This window comes from Rhipicephalus microplus, chromosome 1, assembly GCF_043290135.1.
Source record: "Rhipicephalus microplus isolate Deutch F79 chromosome 1, USDA_Rmic, whole genome shotgun sequence".
In the NCBI taxonomy this organism is placed as follows: domain Eukaryota; kingdom Metazoa; phylum Arthropoda; class Arachnida; order Ixodida; family Ixodidae; genus Rhipicephalus; species Rhipicephalus microplus.
Genome location: NC_134700.1, coordinates 213,549,245 through 213,568,144, shown reverse-complemented (window position 1 = coordinate 213,568,144; position 18,900 = coordinate 213,549,245). Strand labels below are relative to the sequence as shown.

Sequence of the window (18,900 nt, the reverse complement as noted above, 5' to 3'; positions counted from 1 at the left end):
GTATCCACGCAACACATCTTCCTATTATAATGATCTCGTGAGTTAACTGGCGTCCGGGTAAATTTAAGCACGTTGACAATACTGAGTGCTGCCTGGTCCATATTCGTCGCAGAGGAACACAGAAAAATTGTAACAGGACGATGAAAAAAAATGTATCAAGGATAAATGAGAGCTGGGGACCGTAAATTAGGTAAAAGGCCTAAAAAGTTTTTTTTTTTCAGTTCAGTTCAGTTTATTCACTCACAAAACAGCGATGTTGCATGAAGAAAAGATGAAGGATACTTATTCGTATTTAGGCTATTTTAGTAGCGTATATATGCACGCCTTTTCAGTGGCATGGTTGAATATGCACAGCAGCTACATTAGCGTTTGTACGATGAAATCACCTTATAAGGTAATTAGTTCGAAGGCGGCAACTGCATATAGTAGATGTATCAATTGTGGGTGGTGCGTCCAAAGCGATTCAGTTTCTACACTATCTTTGTAGGACCACATGAGGGCCATGGGCCAGAATTGCGACTTCAAAAACAGACACAGAACTTCCGAAGAAGGTCTATGCAATAAAGTTTAAGTGGTGTGCATAAGGCTCTACCGCAGTCATTGTCCATGCAGTACCCAAACAAAGCAATAGACAGTGACCCAAAAACGTCAGCAAGCATGACTTCGACTGATCAATAATACATGTATACAGGGTGTTTCAAGAAATGTGTCCAATGTTGTTTAAGAACCATAAAAACACGCTACTTGGTCACTGTTTTCACAGTTACTTTTTCTGTAACGACATCATCGACAGCTGCGGAACTTGCTGCTCTACGTAGTGCAATTCAAGTCATTAAACACCAAGAAGCCAGGAAATAGAGCGTGTTCACGGATTCTAAGGCAGCACTACAGTGTTTGATATTCGCCTTACGCCGAAGACCTCATGAACAACTACTGCTGGAAATTAGAGAGCTGCTTCACCACTGACGAAGGACACAGAATCACGTTTCAGTGGCTTCCAAGTCACTGCGGCATATTGGGCAATGAACATGCCGATGCAGCTGCCCGATCAGCACACGAAGATGCTGAAAAAGAATTTATACCATTTTCAAGAACTGATGCTGCAAATTAATTCGAAAATCGCTAATGCAGAATTAAAATCCCTGTGGAACGCCGAGTGCTTACGGCACACGCGACTGCATAGACTGGACACGTCTCGTCGACTCCGGCCTCAATCTGGACTCTCTCGACTCGAGACAACGGTGCTTTGCCGACTATGGCTTGGTGTCGCCTTCGTCAAAGCTTTCGCCTTCCGAATCGGCATGGGAGACAGTGCTTTTTGCGGTCATTGCGGCAGCGGTGAAACTATAGAGCACGTTCTCTGTCACTGCCCTCGTTACAGCGTGCAAAGACGGCAACTAGCTACTGCGTTAGCTCGCCTTGACGACAGACCTTTTTCTGAACAATCAGTGCTGGAAAGACGACATGATTTGTGTGCTCACAGAAAATCAGTGAAGGCTTTACTGAACTTTTTGTGTGGCAGCGGCCTATTGTATAGACTGTAGCACCCCAGCCCCCCCCCCCCCCCCTTTTTTTTTTGCGCGCGTCTATTTCCCTCTTCGCTTTCTTTGCCATCTTTCTTCCCCATTCCCCCTTCCCTTAGTGCAGGGTAGCAACCGGATGCTCCATATTTTGGTTAACCTCCCTGCCTTTCCCTCATTTTATTCTCTCTCTCTCTCTCTCTGTAATGACAGGTATCTTACAGGGTTGAAGACATCATTTAAAACAGTAATTAGGAAAGGTAAATAATACCTTTTTAATTAGTGAAGTGGCGCAGCTAGGTCTCTAGAGAGAGTTCGAGTCTCCGATGCGAGAAACCCATTGCCATTTTGAGATTCCGGAAAAGATGCCTCCAGTGATAACTACAAAATAATGAAATTTTCCAAACCAAAATCAAAGGACCGATGAGCGCAACAGGCAGACGACTACAAAGACGTCACTGTCCAGAACAGTGGTTACAGGGGTGCAGTTTTTTTTATCGTTCGTTATTGTATGTTCGCCATGCGTGCTGTAAGTGCGAGCGCAGCCCACAAAGCCACACAATGAAGTCTATTGATGGTTGATGTAACAACGCTCCCTCGTTTAAGTTGCACTCTTTCGCGTTTCGGTTTCCATTTCGTCGCCGAAATATGATGAATTTCATTATTTCGCCGCTATTACCAGAAGCCGCTTTTCAAAATGCTCAAAGCGGCGCTCAGTTCTTCGCATAAAAAATTACAATGCTCCCATTTGACTTAACTGAATCACTCCACTAATTAAAAGTCAATTATTTCAACTTCCATAGTTACGTATCTTAATGTTGTATTCAACACCTTAAAATGCCTACCGCTACAGTAAAAGCAACTGTCAAGACAGCGAGGAAATGGCGTCTTTTGTTGATTTATTACAATATTGGACACATTTCTTGAAACCCCCTGTATAAGTACGGTGCTGAGAACACATCTGGAAAAACAAAATTCTGCATATAGAAAACAACTGAAAAAATTAGGTTTGTGTGCTTCTTATAGCAGAAGTCATAGTGTGCCAGAAAAAAAGGGAAAAAAAAAGACCAGTGTTTAGAGAGTATCAGAGTTCCGGGTTGTGCCCTTAGCACAACCTAACATTGATGTTTCTGTTGTTATCTTCTTTTATAGACGGCTTACACTGCCCTGCAACGTGGGACGGTTGGACGTGCTACAAGAATACTCCTGCTGGAACAACGGTGCAGAAGCCATGCCCCGCGCACGCTTACTTCATCACCGAACAACCACAGTGCATCAGTGAGTCACGGTCGTTGCATCACGCATGTGACCTTTCCGGATGAGTAGGTATTCGCGACATGGAGGTCTGTGTGCTTATACAATACAAGGATAGGCGTTGGCACGCGTACCGCAAGCTTTAGTGTTGCCATGTAATGGTGTTGTTATTTATAAACCTCTGCGGAGGCGGCAGCGTTAGGTGGACAAAGCTATAATGAGCTGCGCGACCAGTCATTTTCGGAAAATAGATAGCTGAACTATGCAAGCTTTACCAAAATGTCCGTGCTAAAGTATCAAAATTCGGCGTATACCGATGCCAGTGGGACTTCAGCCAAGGTCGTGCCCCCATTTGTTATTCCTCTTTGCTGCGTAATCTTCACTTTTATTTTTCGATGAACTTCCACTATTTAACACCCCCCAATAGCATAATGCAAGCAGACGAAAACAGAAAGCTCTTTCGAAAAGTTACAAAAGTGGCATGTTTGGATGTGTGGCTTGGTAATTTAAAATAGTAACGCATGTTAGGATTCTTTGATTGCAGCTTATTCACAAGACGAGACACGCTCTATTACCTGCGATTTATATATCAGAGCCTATTACAAGAACCTGTATACATGAGAATCAATGCCTATATTAAGCAGCCCTGAACTCATTTTCCTCCATTAGCTCTAGCGGCTTCATTCTGGGCGCATCTCGCTGGGCTCGATTGAGATATGCGGAACGTGATTAGCTTCAAGTATATGATTGACAGACTATGCATAACTAAAGTTGCAAATGACCTCGCTCAATCTGCCAAGCGGTACATTTCGGGAAGACTGGTAAAACCCATAAGAAAATCAGGTTGTGGTTTATGCTATGGTTATGCTGTGAGTGGTATATGCTTAAAAAAAAGTTCGTGAGAAGTTGCAACACAACTTTTTAGGCGTTGCAACTCCTAAATTCCGCAAAGTTGCATTACTTTACGCAGTATGCTAGATTTCTAAGTATAGAAATGAGATGTTCCTGAAGCGAAATATAAACGTTGAAGTTGAAACAAGTTTATTAACTCACGTGCACTAAACTTCAAGATGATAGGCGGACCACTTTTGAGCAGAAGCTATTTTGTCGAATAGGGTAGGATTTCTTGAGTGAAACTCATTACGCAATGCTGCTGTATGAACCGCATATTCAATTTATCTTAGAGACCATTTTTTGTTCATTGCCTTGAATGAAGGTTGAGTATGCTCATTGCTATTGCGACGATTATAAGTTAAGAACTACGAAAGCAAGGGTGGCCGAGCACTATCGCCATTCTTGCTTCCTCTCTGTATGTCTTGTATTTGTTCATCTCTCTAAAATCTATTCCAGCCTACTGTTCAAGGTTGTATTCTAGATTTAAAATTGATTAGAATAATATAAGGAAATGTAAAGATAACCATGCCCATAGGCACCAACTTGCACCGCAAAGCAATAGTATTTTGCTTAGCCAAAATATTCAAACATTACCTTTTCTAACTGTATCTCAGTTTGATTTCGCTTGCCTGTGCAAGTATTGTTGTGATTTAGTAAGCGCAACAAACAAAAAGATGATTGTAGTAAGTTATTTCTGTGTTCATCATTCAAATTTTTGTTCCAGATGAAGGACGCCACCTACTTTTCAAAGCTCGACGCTATGTCATGTAGTGTGCGTATTGTTTTCTGGTTTAAATGGGCCTTTCAACGCAGAACTGTCGAAGAAAACCTGTTGGGAGAACGGCACGTGGTTCTACAGCCAGGAGTATGGGAAAGAATACACTTTCTACGACTGCGGATCACTGGAGGTTAGTTTCAATGTTATGGGTATACAACACAGGACATGCGATGTGCATATAATTGCGACTGCGACGCTGATCAGCAACGAAAAGTTCTTTTTTTTTTTTCGAAGTACATCATATTGGCCCAATGACGTGTTTGGCATGACTGCGCAAAAAATCAACCATGCCGTAAGGCCATAGGTCAAGAATGTCGCGGGACAGTCGATCTGTTTAACCTGATCGTTGCCCCTATAGCTATACGCTCGGTGCTTTAGCACAAGCTGTACTGTGGCAATGTTTTGCTGCCTGTCAATCACTTGAACTTAGATGCATACATATTGGGCTGAAGATTAAGCGCAGATGCGTTCTGATATACCGAAGACAACTGGTGTGTGAGTGTGTTTGCGTAGCTTTCGACATATAGAGACATCCAGGAACAACTCGATTAGTTGAGCAGCGATACGCGTGCCTTATGTTGATGTTGTTAGTTTCAATTTGATGACGTACCAGGCACCATCGCTTCCTGCACATTCATACATATGTGCATAGGTACATATATATGATCGTCAGCCTTAAGTGCCTGCATTGCTCGGAGCTCTTTCCATGGCTCATTCATTTTTTTAGAATTCCTTGTTGAGAGAATATGCAGTAGATAAATTCACAATACGAGAAGGTGTACGGTAAAGTGCCAAGAAGAAAGAATTCGCCATCCCCAAAACCGATTCGGCTTGATCATTTATGTGCAGCAGCTCAGCAGTGCCCTATATGACAAACGTACATTTACAAGTAACGCAAATTATTTTTCAATAATAATAATAAATAATAATTTATAATATATAAAAGGACTTCCTGCGTTCTTCATATTTATACGGTTTGGCCTTGTTACTTAGTGGACCCCTTGAAAGCAATAAACGTTTAACAAGCATGCTACGATACATTAATACGTGAACCCTTAATTACGCTGCCGGCTTCATATGCTGGAAGCTTACTTGTATCGCTACGTATGCCTGTGCTCCATTACAGTAACTTCATGAATATATAGAATATCCTGATTGGATTGCTGGGTCTACCCGTTCATTACTATGCTTTCTTTCATGTCACCATTCCTGCGTGTCTGCGTATCTTCAGTACCACCGCTCAATGACCATCTTCTCCATCGTTCTGCACTCCCTCTCAGTTGTCGTCTTGGTGCCTGCCATCATCATATTCTCTGTATACAAGTAAGTCCCTTTTTGATGCTTTCTTAAACGCAAAAACACAAAGAACACAGACGGTTGACAAACACAACACTTGCGTGCATACGTTTTTAAATGCGAAGCATTTCTTGGTGATCTCCGGCAACTTTGAGCGTTTCTTTCTATTTATCTATCTATCTATCTAGCCGCTTACGTTTGGGTGCTCTCGTGGTCCCCCCCTTAACTTGGCATGAACCGAAATTAGCATGGGAGGGTAAGATGGTTTGACGAATATGGCGCACTGATTAAGATATGAATAATGTCAGAATTCCGTCACGTACGTCGTTCAACACGTCCCGCCAGACACTGGCACATACCCACGGCCGGGTATGTGCCGCTGGTATACAGGCATGTGCCACAGGGGATTGACACTTAGTATCTACCCAGAAACGATGAGAACACGCATGGGCAATTTGAGAGCGTGAGCGTTAAGCAATACCCGACAGTGCTAGCGTCGACCCAACGAAGGCATAGAATAAATGTCAGTGTTAAGAAAAACCTGACATATGTAGCGTTGACCCCCAGACGAATGCAAATAATAAAGTTTAGGGTCCCAGCGGGAATCGAACCCAACCATTCTGCATGGCATTTAAGCATTCTACCACAGAGCTACTCCAGGTCTCGGAACTACTTTTCAAATAGACGCTAATCTTCGTGAAATGTCAATAGTGGTTGCAGTGCTGCCTACCCAATTTTAAAAATAATTACATATGTACTTCTTTGATACAGCCGTCACGTTGGGTTAACGGCAATTGCGCTTAGGTGTCATGCCCTAAAGTTGATTTATGTAGCAGTGTCCAAGGCCAGCATCTTTGTGAGCATCAGCGCTTCATATCATCTTCTGTCGTTGTTAATACGCATGTTCCAGTCGACATCGTTGCGCAAGTGCCAATAACTGGTCATATAAACATCAGCAAACTTTCAACATATGTCTGTGCGTGCAGCAATTGTACATAAGTTTGGCGTTATTTCGTGACATGTCGCTCAATATAAGAAAATTCCAACATGGTCACGTTCCCTCCGCATGCTTCACATAACGTCGATTCAGGTACGTGGGATCAGCCGAATTTTCGGTCAAACATGCGTTAGCGCCAAATGAGGCATAGTTGTTGGAATCAAACAAGCTGTTTTGCTGTTAAACTCTCAGATAATGTCACGTTTACTTACGAAGCTACAGACTCTTCAAAAAAGTAGGCCTCGATGATTTAGCGCAATAGATGAATAATTGGTCCCAGTAAAACGAGACATAGGCCATGCCTTGACATTTTATGGTATGCCTACCTTTATTCAGGTCATGACAGATTCAGTATCATTCTGGATAAGTCATGAGCTGCAGGGAGGCCCTCGACGATACATATCTGTACCGCAACTTAAAGGGCTACTCCCCGGGCTCTCAAAATGCAAAACAAAAAACAAGCGCAATATTTTGGTCTGATATCACTTCTCCTTCTTGTGAAGTTCTGTGACGCAGGCAGTAGTTGCCGGGACGTCTAAAGTGTACATGCTGTCGATTGGTCCATCACGCAAAATGTCATTTATGATTTGTCTCCTGCACTGCTTTGTCGTGCAGCTAGACATTTTTTCTCTTTCTTTACTCGCGTGAAAATTGGGCTTGAGCAGCCGACCACTTTTTATTTTGTGAGTTTGCAGCTTCGCAAGCGTTGATAGTTGAGTGCAGCCGAGAAGCGCTACATCCTGACTAGCGCTTAGTGCTGACATTGTTCACGTGATTTTAAGAACTAAGGGGCGAGGAGGATGCATCGCGTGTCCGAAATATACAGAAGGAGAGAACCAAATTATTCCCTCGTCTTTGAACGCGTGGCAGTGTGTGGCTCTTTCACACACACAAAAAAAAATGTTTAAAATTCATTTCCTGTGACAATACGAAGATTGATTGACATGTGGTGTTCTTTCCTAGACAAGCCGAAGATGCCAATATAAGTACATGAATGTTTCTGCAAATTACTTGTAACGCAGAAATGTTTTGCTTTATTGAGAGCTCTGGTGTAGGATGCCTCTAAAATAATAAAAAAACTCGGTTCGTTTATTTGCACATGAAATTAAAATGTTGTTCTAGTCCATACATTCCACGATCCAATATAACGGCATAACATTGAGCATAATTTCTAAATGACCTTTCACTGCGCGCATAATGAAAACATCGTAGCTGTGTATAAACTTCAATGAGAGCGATAATCACGCATTAGGTTCCATAGCAATTTTTAGAACGTTTATATACATATTTGTCATTTTAAAAAGAAACCTATACAATTTCGCAATGTAATTTCATCGTCTCTGTTTGCGGTACTTGTCGCTGATCATTGCCGGCTTGTGATTCAATTTCGGATATCCTCCAAATTCGTTTTGAAGGAGCTCAGTTTAATCCCGGTTTTCTCGATTTCATTTCTATAGTAATGCTGAAGCATTGCTATCTCAGTATAACGCTTGTACCTACGATATGCATATTTCCTTTTCACCTTCGATGGCAGGCAGCTTCAGGTTCACCGCATCGCTCTGCACAAGAACTTCTGCGTCGCCATGGTGCTGTACGACATCAGCGTCATCCTCGTGGATTCGGTCTTTATCCTGGACCACGTCAACGAGGAGAAGAATATACGGGTCAACGAGAACCCGGTATTTTCGGAGTTTTAACATCAGAAAGCAAGATCGGATAGTCCTGACGTCTTCAATAGATATCCTTGATAACTACAGAAACTTCCCAGATGCTAGGTCCATACATTTAAAAAAAAGTTGCAACAACCTTAAATTTTTTTTAACTTTGTGCTCATTACACTAAAATTAAAGGCGTATGTGGTAGTTCCAGGCTCGCAATGATGCTAAGATTCACTCATGTCTATAATTTCTTCTTCTATGCGTTGGTATAGCGTCAATATTTTAGGGTACATTTGTTTACGGAACCACATTATAGATTTCACGTATACTTTTCGAACTGAAGCATTTCAGCATGGGAGAAGATTGGTCATGCTATCAACAGGCCATGTGCTCACACTGAATTAAACTTGATATGAAGACCCTACTTCTATAAATACTTTATACATATTTCAATATTTGTGGCTGCCATATACATCTCTTTGCACTGGAAAAAATATTTATAAGGTGACGCAGCTAACTAAACATTTAAATGTTACACACCTTCGTTAAGTTTTGTAGATTGATACAAAAGACACAAAACTGCTCTAAAAGACTTGAACACTTTTGGAAATACGTGAAAGTATAGTAGTAAAAATAGTCCTCTTTGAATGCTCACAGTATTTAGTCCGCATGTGAATAATTCTTTTTCTTTTAGTTGACATGAGTCGAACTTGGTATTTTTTTATTTTCTTCATGTTTATGTACATTGTGTTTTAATTTAGAGCTACTTGTATACGATTCTGTAATGTCACTGTTAACATAATTCTGGATATGTGGTTTGCGAATTGGACCTTTCGCATATTGTAAATAGTCTCAAATATATCACATAGAGTTTAGATTGAAATTTCACATTTTGATTAAATTGACCTTTATATCGAAACATTGACTCCTAAACTTATCCTAGGCACTGCTTATAATTAGAAGTTTTCGATTGTCACGGGGTTGTGACGTGAAAATAAGAAACGCGCATGGCATTATACACAATAAAAAAAGTAACCGTGTTACACGCAGTTGTAAAGAGGCAGAATAAGAAATTGAATACCTCCTTCTACATCGCAAAACATTACTGTTCCGCAAAAACGAAATTGCGAAAAAGAAATAGGTTGGATGAACGGCTGCAATCATTAGCAAAACAATTTGGCCCATGGTCAGCAGCACAAACTTTTCAAAACATCACTGCAATCGTACAAGTGCAGTTTTTAGAAGAGCCAGGACTCACAGAAAGATCCTGATTCACATTACCAATTATTCAGTGCATTTAGATAGTAATGGTTTCGCGGTTTACGTTATCAATCATGTTTCATTACAGCTGTGTTTAAAATGCAAGCAAGCATCCAGTAGATGTTGCGTAATCCTTACACAAAGGACAGTGATATGAACGTTTCTGCCTAAAGCGAACGTTTCTGTGCTTCTTGTGTGTGAACGTCGTTCTACAGACGCGTGCACATTGTTCATGATGTGTGAAAATTGCTTGTGTTTTTACGAACATTTCTCGTGCCTGAATTCCCCATTACTTGAATGTGATTTATAACTCTGTGACGCAGATAACTGTGTAAGAGAAGAGTAGCTGGAGGCACGTATAGGTACCAACTTGTTCTTAAACACAATTAATTAGAGAAAAAATAACAGCAGGCCTGCATACCGGGCTGTTGTAATGAGCACATAAAAAACGGCACTTTTCTCATTATTCGTTTTTCCTCGCATGTCTTCATGTGCAGAACCTGTGCAAGGTGCTGTACATGCTATCACGCTACTTCCGGTTGTGCCAGTACGCATGGATGTTCTGCGAAGGCTTTTACCTGCATAGGCTCATCACATCGGCTTTCGCCGAACAGAAATCACTGTTCCTCTTTTATGTCATCGGTTGGGGTAAGAAAAAATAAAATTTTTGTATTGTTCACTTCGTTCATAACGGAATTAAAGTACTTGAAGATACGCAGAATATGTGCAATGTGTTCAGGAATTATCTATTGCTCTTATTGTAAAGCCCTTAAACTACTTTCTTCAAATGGGCAGACCTCAGTGGATTTATCTGCTAGTAAGCAGCTTTATACAGGAGATTTGCGTAACTCTACAGGAGTTGTTTACTGAACAGCTAATGCTGATATAGACAATGTAGAAGCATTCTTTGAATAGTAAGCTTTAGTTTCAGACCAGCGAATATTTGATTGATTGATTGATTGATTGATTGATTGATTGATTGATTGATTGATTGATTGAAATGTGGGGTTTAACGTCTCAAAACCACCATATGTTTATGAGAGACGCCATAGTCAAGGGCTCCGGTAATTTCGACCTCCTCGGTTCTTTAACGTGCACCCAAATCTGAGCACACGACCCTACAACATTTCCGCTTCCATAGACAATGCAACCACTGCCGCAGGGATTCGATCCCGCGACCTGCGGGTCAGCAGCCGAGATACCTTAGCCACTAGACCCCTGCGGCGGTGCGATCAGTGAAAGCAGGGTAACAAATTGTGTTATAACAGTGTTTTTAGCAAAACGTTTAATGAAATCTTTCAGCTGAGAAAAATAAAACTCATCGTGCTCGTGTTTGCTCTTTTCATCGCAAGTAATAATAAGACAGCCTTTATCAAAATGTTTTAGTGCGCTGTTATGAAGACATTTCTACAATACACTTGCTTTGGACCTTTGTATGTACAGGCTTTCTAATTCTGATTTTGTAACATAAATTCACATTATATTAAATGTTTGTTTCCCGTTGGGCCTCTTAACTTTCAATTCAGTGACTTCCGTTGAGCTTCAATTATAATATAAATGCTCAGAAAATGTTTAGTTTTTTTAGCGTCCTTGTGCTTGTCTGTTCAGAACTTACTTGACGTATGACGGCAAGCAAGCATGTGTAGGCGAGGCACCCTAGCTCATAATTTGTGTTTCCGTTTAATTGTTTCGCCTGTATAAAACGAAACTTCTGCCACTCGAAAGCTGAAACGTCTGCGGCGAAAAATTATTTGTTAGAAAACATTTTCCGGCAACATCCACTGACTATAAATAAAATAAAGTTTCTCCATCCATCCATCCGCTGACTCATTGTTACACTGTAGGTTCATGACCAAATACTGCCTTCTTGCCAAGGAGGGATGGTATAATCGTCTAAATACTTAAAACAGGCTACGGGAAATGTATCCTGCGCTTTCACTACATGGTATGCCGAGTCAACTCACTTGCGTCACTTGCATTCAGTTGTACCAGCTTTTATGGCAGGCAGCAATCATCTCGTTCATGTGCTGCACGTACGTTGCATCGGCAACCCACATTCTGTCGTTCAAAAGGCGCGTCAAACTGAAATATTTTTTCTTCTTTGCGTTCAGGTTGCCCCGCAATATTCGTCGCCATGAATGCAGCACTGCGGGCCCTACGGACCGGCCACCCGTAAGTTATCGATGCACAAAACAGCTCTGTGCCATTGTTATATGCCTCAATCTTTGTTATGCAAACGAAATGCAGTATATGTATGCAATTATGTGCATGCTGTGGGTAGTATATGTCGTTACATGTATGCAGAAACCTTTCTTTTGGGAGAAGATTATGCAACCCGGGTGAAGGTCCGTAAAATAGAAAAGAACACATTTAAAATGATTATGCTGCAGAATATCAAGTCTGTAAATAATAATGGCACAGGGTCAAATGAATCATAAAATGCGGTCTGTTCAAAATGAAAAACTACTACATAAACGAAAGTGTGCAATCGAGTGAAGCGTGGGTTCGACAGTGTCTTGCCTCCTTCGCCTCTAGCTATGGCTTACTATTTGATGAAATGACAAAAAATATTAAGGGGGTTGCATGCGTTAGCCCTGAACTCAAAGATGAAAGGAATCAGTGCCGAGCGCCGACTCTGGAGCTCAGGTCCGTGGGTTTTCGCACTATGTGAAACATGGACGCAGCTTCTAGCGAGCAACAACAACAAAAAACACGAAGCTATTGCAAACTAATGCGGTACGTTTCTGCTTTATACGACATATTTGCCTTGCCATATGCATTGGTATTGCGGAATTACTTGAAAACAGTGCAAACAATCTACTCTGTGAGGAATGTATAATATGTATATCACTAATCAATTGTGCTAAACCCCCCGTGATGATCATGTTTTGCGAATCTCATTTAGGTGCGCATATTGCCTGGGCGTAACTTCGTTGGAACGCTATAACCAATAAGCAATAATGAACGCATCGGAGGACACCACATCTTATCCGTATATAAAGCACTTACATAAGTATGACAAGCCATAGATTATATAAGCGCACATACGAGCAATTGAAGATCATTAGGGCAAACTGAGTGAAACTCATTGGTAAAGCAATATTATTTGAAACACGTGAGAAGCATCGTCTTCTTTTATTATTTCAGGAGGCGAGCATTTATGGTATTTTAATTTCATTTTGGTAATACTGGTTACATGGTCAAACCAGTTGAATGTGGCCTGCAGCACAGCGTGATGTAAATGTACGTTAGGAGCGCAAATGTGCTAATAGAATGTCGAGAACCCAATTTTCTTTTTTGTTGGTTGTGACTTTGTGCTGTGGCCTGGTTCTAAGTTCCAGCTCAAAGTCATGCATGCAAAGGTACCACCATGAGTTGTGAAGAGCTAACGTAAATAACCGTTTAGAAATGACAGGTTTAGACTTGACCGAGACACAACAAGCAAACCTGTAATACAACATGTCGGGAGGTTTTTAAAATCGAATGCATTTCTTAGTTGGGCTATGTCAGGCGTCCGTCGGGATCCATCCACCGCCCTCTCCTATAGCAACAGCTGCGGGCGCGTGCGCAATCCTCACCCCTAGCAACGGGCGCCCCCTCCTCCTAGACTCGAACGTGACTTGCCACCGTTACAATGCAAAGCGCTTGAAACGCGTTTGTAGCGTTCGTGCTGCCAGTGTTTGTGTAGCGTAGGTGTTAACAAGACGCTGACTTTATGGCTATGAAGTACAATGACAACACAAACAGGTGCTGATGATTGTGTAAATCAACGGCTACAATAGAAATCCACGTTTTGTCATTAATTTACGCTAATAAAATTACTGCGCCGTGTAATCTTAGTGCAAAAAATGCCCTCACATTTCTTCACGATCGCCTTCGGGGAGGTTGTGGCATTTTTTTTCTTCAACCATTTGTGAAGTGAAATATAGTAGAATAAATTCTCGTGCACATACAAAGACGGTATAATGAAGGAAAGCGCATAGCACATAAAGGCCATGTTTGTCTTTTCTTGTGTCCATCCTTCAGCATACCATTTATTCTATAAGAAAGTCATAGTATATGAAAGTCAACCTTTTTTAGCTTTAAGTATACCAATTCTTCCGTATTGTGAAAGAATAAAGAGATTTATAGCTACATAAATTCTTGCCTATCATCACGTGAAACGACCACCTGGCTTTAATAGGCGGAGCCTTTCTCAGCAAACATTTGGAGCGTTTCTATCTTCGTATCTAATCAGCCGCCTACATCTGAGTGCGATCGTGGGTGCTCTCGCCTATATCTGGGTGCTTGGGGTTGGCCAAAATTAATATGAGAGGGTGAGAATGTTTGACGTGTATGTCTGTCTGGTCACGATGTGAATGGCACGAAAATCTCATCGCGTACGTTGTCAGATGCTTTCCTGGAGACATAAGTGGCACATATCCGTATAGCTTGGTCCGCGAAATGTGAGCATGTGCCGCAGGTCATTGATTGCCCAAATCTAGCCACGAAAGACGATAAGAGATATTGGTAGTTCAAATGCTGGAGCGTTAAGAAAAGTTGACATCGGCCACATTTACCAGATGACTAGGAGAAATAAACATCATGGTTCCCGCAGGAATCGAAACCGAAAATTCGCCTAGAAATCAAGTGTTATACGCCAGAGCCCCACCAGGCCTCGAAATTGGGAAGTTGGGGAACTGTAAACAACTGGTTATATAACACACGCGTGCCTCTTCAACATGTGTCCTTGCTTAGAGCATTTGTGCACATACGTATCGCCATTTCATAATAATTTTCTGAACAAAAAATTACACCACAGATACGTTACATCCAAATGGTTCGCATAACTTTAATTCCCATGCTACGTGGAGTCTGACAATTTTTTTAAATATTCCCTTTCAATATATATTTACGTGTAACGTAAGTACATATAACTTCTTTTTAGAAACTTGTGCACTTACTGAAACTGTGAGAATGATTGAGTGGAGCATCTTGGATTTCTTTTCCATCTATTCAAGTCATATGGTGAATACGTGCTTCCCCTTTTTAAATAACTCTGTTCGTTTCGCATCCATACAGAAAATCATCCAGGTGAGTCACCCAGAGAAAAAAGTCTTAGCCTGTGCAGTCTGGCTTCCTACCTGCACTGCGCTTGATCTGCTTTATGCTGAGCTTGTTTTTGTGTTGCTAGTATCTGTACAACGAGCATTGGCCGATGCACTTATTGTTCTAGCTTTCGGCGAAGCTATAGTGTACTTGCATTCCGGTAGTATGTCATTGGTCGTAAAGAAGGGTTACCAAACCTTGCGGTCTAGCTTGGCAACATTAAATGTGGCCCTGCCATCTTGTGATGGAATGACCTGATAAAGAAGCTTATTGCCTCGCGAATCTACTATGGGTGTTATTTTCTGGAACTCTGAAAGTATTAGCGGAGTTTTAGGGATTCGTCGCACAATTGGAGCACTTTCTCTCTCCTTTCGTGCCAGCGAGTGCACTGAAAAGCTTTTAACCGTGAAAGCTACGGAAGGGGTAAAGGGGGATGACAACAAGGCAGTAAGATGCGTCTCTTTGCCAGCATGTATCATGACGTGGAGCACTATATATTTTTTTTCAAATATGTGGCTGACTTTCAGTGTAATCGCGAGAGCGCGATCGGGTACGTAGTGGATTACCACGGCTATGGTGGTGAAAAATAACGAGCTTACCGGGAAAAAATACGGTACGTGTCTATTTTATGCGGCATATTTGCCTTCATATATTAGCATTTTGAAATTACGTGAAAATAGTGAAAGCGGTCTATCCTGAGTGGAATGTACAAAATGTATGTTTCCAATCAATTGTGCTAGATTATGTTACTCGTTCAGCTCACCTTTCTGAAAAGAGCCAATGACTGTGAGCTGTGTTTATGACACAGTCAGTCGACTTCAGGGCATCGTTAGTAGAGGAAAGAGTGGTCTTGAACTGGTTTTGAGAATCATATGTGAATTACAGACCACATAACGTGATCTTTTGTTTGGCCAAAATGTTTCGGAACTTCCGCCTACCAATCACCAGCGTATTACATCGCCATGCTTAATTTATTGTGGCAGCGACCCCTAATTTTTTCTAATGACACTGCCAAGAAATGGTCTGGGGGATGGTTGGCACCTTCAGTCTGTTCCAAACTGACGACACTGCCTACTGATATTTCTTTGTTGCTTGCAATTCACTTCTAGATTACTTGCAATAATAAAATTAGAGGATACACAGCGTGAGCTAATAATGAAGAGGCATTTATTATCAGACACGTTTAGTTGACAAAGAGAACTGAGAAAGTTCTTACGAATCTTGTACAACACCTAAAAAATGAAAGTTCCGTAATTAGTCACCATGCTCCTTGTGAGGCTAAAAACGGGAATGTATTGCAAGCCGCTGAAGGCACTAGAGCGCACACACATCTCTGACATTGAGAAAGATTTCGGCAGATGCATAAAGAACGCCAAGAGTGGTTGTAATTATTCAGTAATCCCTCCACTTTACTGTGTCCTTCGCAAGCCCAGTGTCCCTTCAGAACATCACGAGTTGATGAAAAAATAAACTAATCTAGAATCCCCACATCCTTCGGAATATACGTTTTAGTTGTGCAACTGATGCGATGTTTTAGTTAATCCGTCAAAACAAAGATTGCAGTACAGGTGCAGGACTCTGTGGGGATTTGGTCTCCGGACAGCTCACTTTTATGGCACGCATGCAGTTGGTCAACGCTTAAATAACGCCCTTCCTGCGTATCTGGTACAATTATTTGTCTAAAACTGCATTTCGGAACAATTTCTAACTTACTACAAAATCAATATTTTCATTCGCTATGGAACTTCTGTTTGCCCGAACGCTTGCTGGCTGTGACTCCATGGCTGGCTGCAGGCTGATTTTTCCGTGGGCTTGCATTGGCCTTCAGTCACTGCTTTCAAAATCTTTTTTCGTAGCCTCGCTTTTATATATGCACTGACGCACTTTGGAAGCTGCCTCGGCACTGAGAACTTGCTTCCTTTTCCTGTTGCAGCTGCTGGATGGACAACATCGAGGGATACAACTGGATTACGCTGGCCCCCGGTCTTTTCTGCCTGTTTGTAAGTTTTTTGCGGTATTTTCCTCGCTAGTGACACATGGCATCTGGGACCCAGGTGATCTGGAAGCAATTTGTCACAACAGTGGAGCCGGCTTTTGTAAAAAAAATCTGAGATCAGGAACTGCGCGTCTTCCTTACAGAGTATTTCAAGAAGAAATCTCATCTAACGTATTCAAAAACGTATACACCAGTCTCTCGCCTTTTCTGTAGCTCATCTGTCAAGTCCTATTTTCTAAAGAAACAAGAACAAAACTGCGTGGCTGTTCATTCATATGCTAGATAGTCCTAAGAAGGTCTTCGTGTTCAAGAAAATTACATGAAGACTCCCTATTTGCAATAACCTGTACATCATCCCATATAAACAAGTTCGAAGAGGTGGCAGAAACTCGCAAGCAATATGATGGCACTTCAGTCTGGAAGTGCGTGAAATGAGTTTCCGGAAACCTGGGCTACAATTGAAAGACCTGTCCTGCACACCAACTCAGACTCTGTGAAGAGACTTTAGTACTCACCTTTACGAAATGAAACTGCATAGGTTTTATTTTTTCTTATTATTTACACACTTTTCAATAGGCTCAGGTGGTTCAGGGGAAATAGCTGCTTATCTTGCGCATATCTTTTACAGCGTATTGCCAGAATATTCGAGATGTTGAAAAAGGTTGCAGCGTGACTGGGAAATGTGGTACTGTTTGTTGGGCGAACTTATGCCCAGAAAGTAAAAAGACAAGGTACAAGCAAGTCACGCTGTACACTTATAGTGGTGTATAGAGGTTCGGTCATCAGTGATATTATAATTGGAAGAATGTATCGTCTTTTATGCACCAGTCATAAAACTTTCCAACGTTATCGCTGGGGCTTGCGTAAGCTTTCAAATATGCTTGACAATTCGTCTTCTTCGCGTGATCTTGACAATATGATCTTAAAAACAATTTCGGAGCTTACCAAACGATTCCACGTGGTCACCGCCGAGAAATGTCAACACTTTGTGCAAGTGAAAACCGAATACATCTAAATAAAGCAATAAATGTGCGTGCCAGTACGGCTTCTCAGTGACGCGACAACCAAAATTCAAACATTTCAGTGCGTATTTCCTTATGCTAAGAGTGATAAGAAGGTTTGTAATGGCATTTAGTTAAATGACTGCATAGTGCCGTGTTCTTAGCTTCGTCTAGCTGCGGGGTAGCGATGACAATGAAGATCATGGATTTGCTCGAGAAGCACAGCGCAGGAGAGTGAAGAAGACGACAATCTTAGCGGCCCTCTTTTGAGAGGGTCTCTACGAGTTCTACTCTCTGTGTTCTTAAATAAACCCCCTGTATTTTATAGCCCGTGACTCGGAATGGTATATTTCACGCGGACCACGTGCACTGTTTCAGGTAGATGCTGGTGACGTTTTCATCAGGATTAGGCGTCAGGCACGACTTCGTACATCACGTCACTAAGACGGCGCAAAACCTTGTAGGGTCCGAAGTATCGACGTAGGAGTTTCTCCGAGAGGCCTCGCCGTCATACAGAAAAGCAAAACCAGACTCTTTATCCCGGTTCAAAAGCGACGAATCGATGGCGAAGGTTGCACCGTTAAGCGTCAAGTTGCTACTGGTTGGTTATTCAGACTAGGTCAAGCTGCCTTGCTTTCTCGGCGCGCTCAGTGAAGTTTGTGGCATTTTTCTCTGAATCATTGCAATCATAAGGCAGCCTGGCTTCAAGCATTGTAGTAACTTCTCTGCCATGAATTAGAGCAAACGGCGTCATTTTCGTTGTTTTCTGGCGCACCGTATTATACGCAATTGTGATGTACGGCGAGATTTGGTCCCAATGCTTGTGTTCTACGTCGACGTACATGGAAAGCATGTCAGCGATCGTCTTGTTAAGTCGTTCTGTAAGCCTATTCGTTTTTGGGTGGTAAGCTGTCATCTTCCTATGCGCTGTGCCACTGAGCGTAAGCCCACTGCGCAAAAGTTCGGCTGCAAACGTGGCGCCTTTGCCTGTTATGACGACAGCTGGAGCACCATGTCTCAGGACAGTGTTCTCAACGAATAAACGGGTCACTTCAGCTGCAGTGTCACCCGGCATTGCCTTGGTCTCCGCGTATCGGATGAGGTATATAGCCCGTCGCCGCTATAACCCATTTGTTGCCGCTGTCCTATGTTGGGAAT

The 18,900-nt window shown here is 41.9% G+C and overlaps 1 protein-coding gene across 1 annotated transcript in view; it reads left to right on the top strand.

Moving 5' to 3' along the window:
- LOC142806528 (calcitonin gene-related peptide type 1 receptor-like) overlaps positions 1-18,900 on the top strand; it is a 205,627-nt gene that overhangs the window by 159,644 nt on the left and 27,083 nt on the right. The window contains exons 6-12 of the mRNA XM_075891273.1: positions 2,673-2,798; positions 4,482-4,576; positions 5,678-5,769; positions 8,274-8,418; positions 10,155-10,305; positions 11,769-11,829; positions 16,679-16,745. Of these exons, the coding sequence (XP_075747388.1) occupies positions 2,673-2,798; positions 4,482-4,576; positions 5,678-5,769; positions 8,274-8,418; positions 10,155-10,305; positions 11,769-11,829; positions 16,679-16,745 (737 nt within the window). The remainder of the gene's footprint in view (positions 1-2,672; positions 2,799-4,481; positions 4,577-5,677; positions 5,770-8,273; positions 8,419-10,154; positions 10,306-11,768; positions 11,830-16,678; positions 16,746-18,900) is intronic.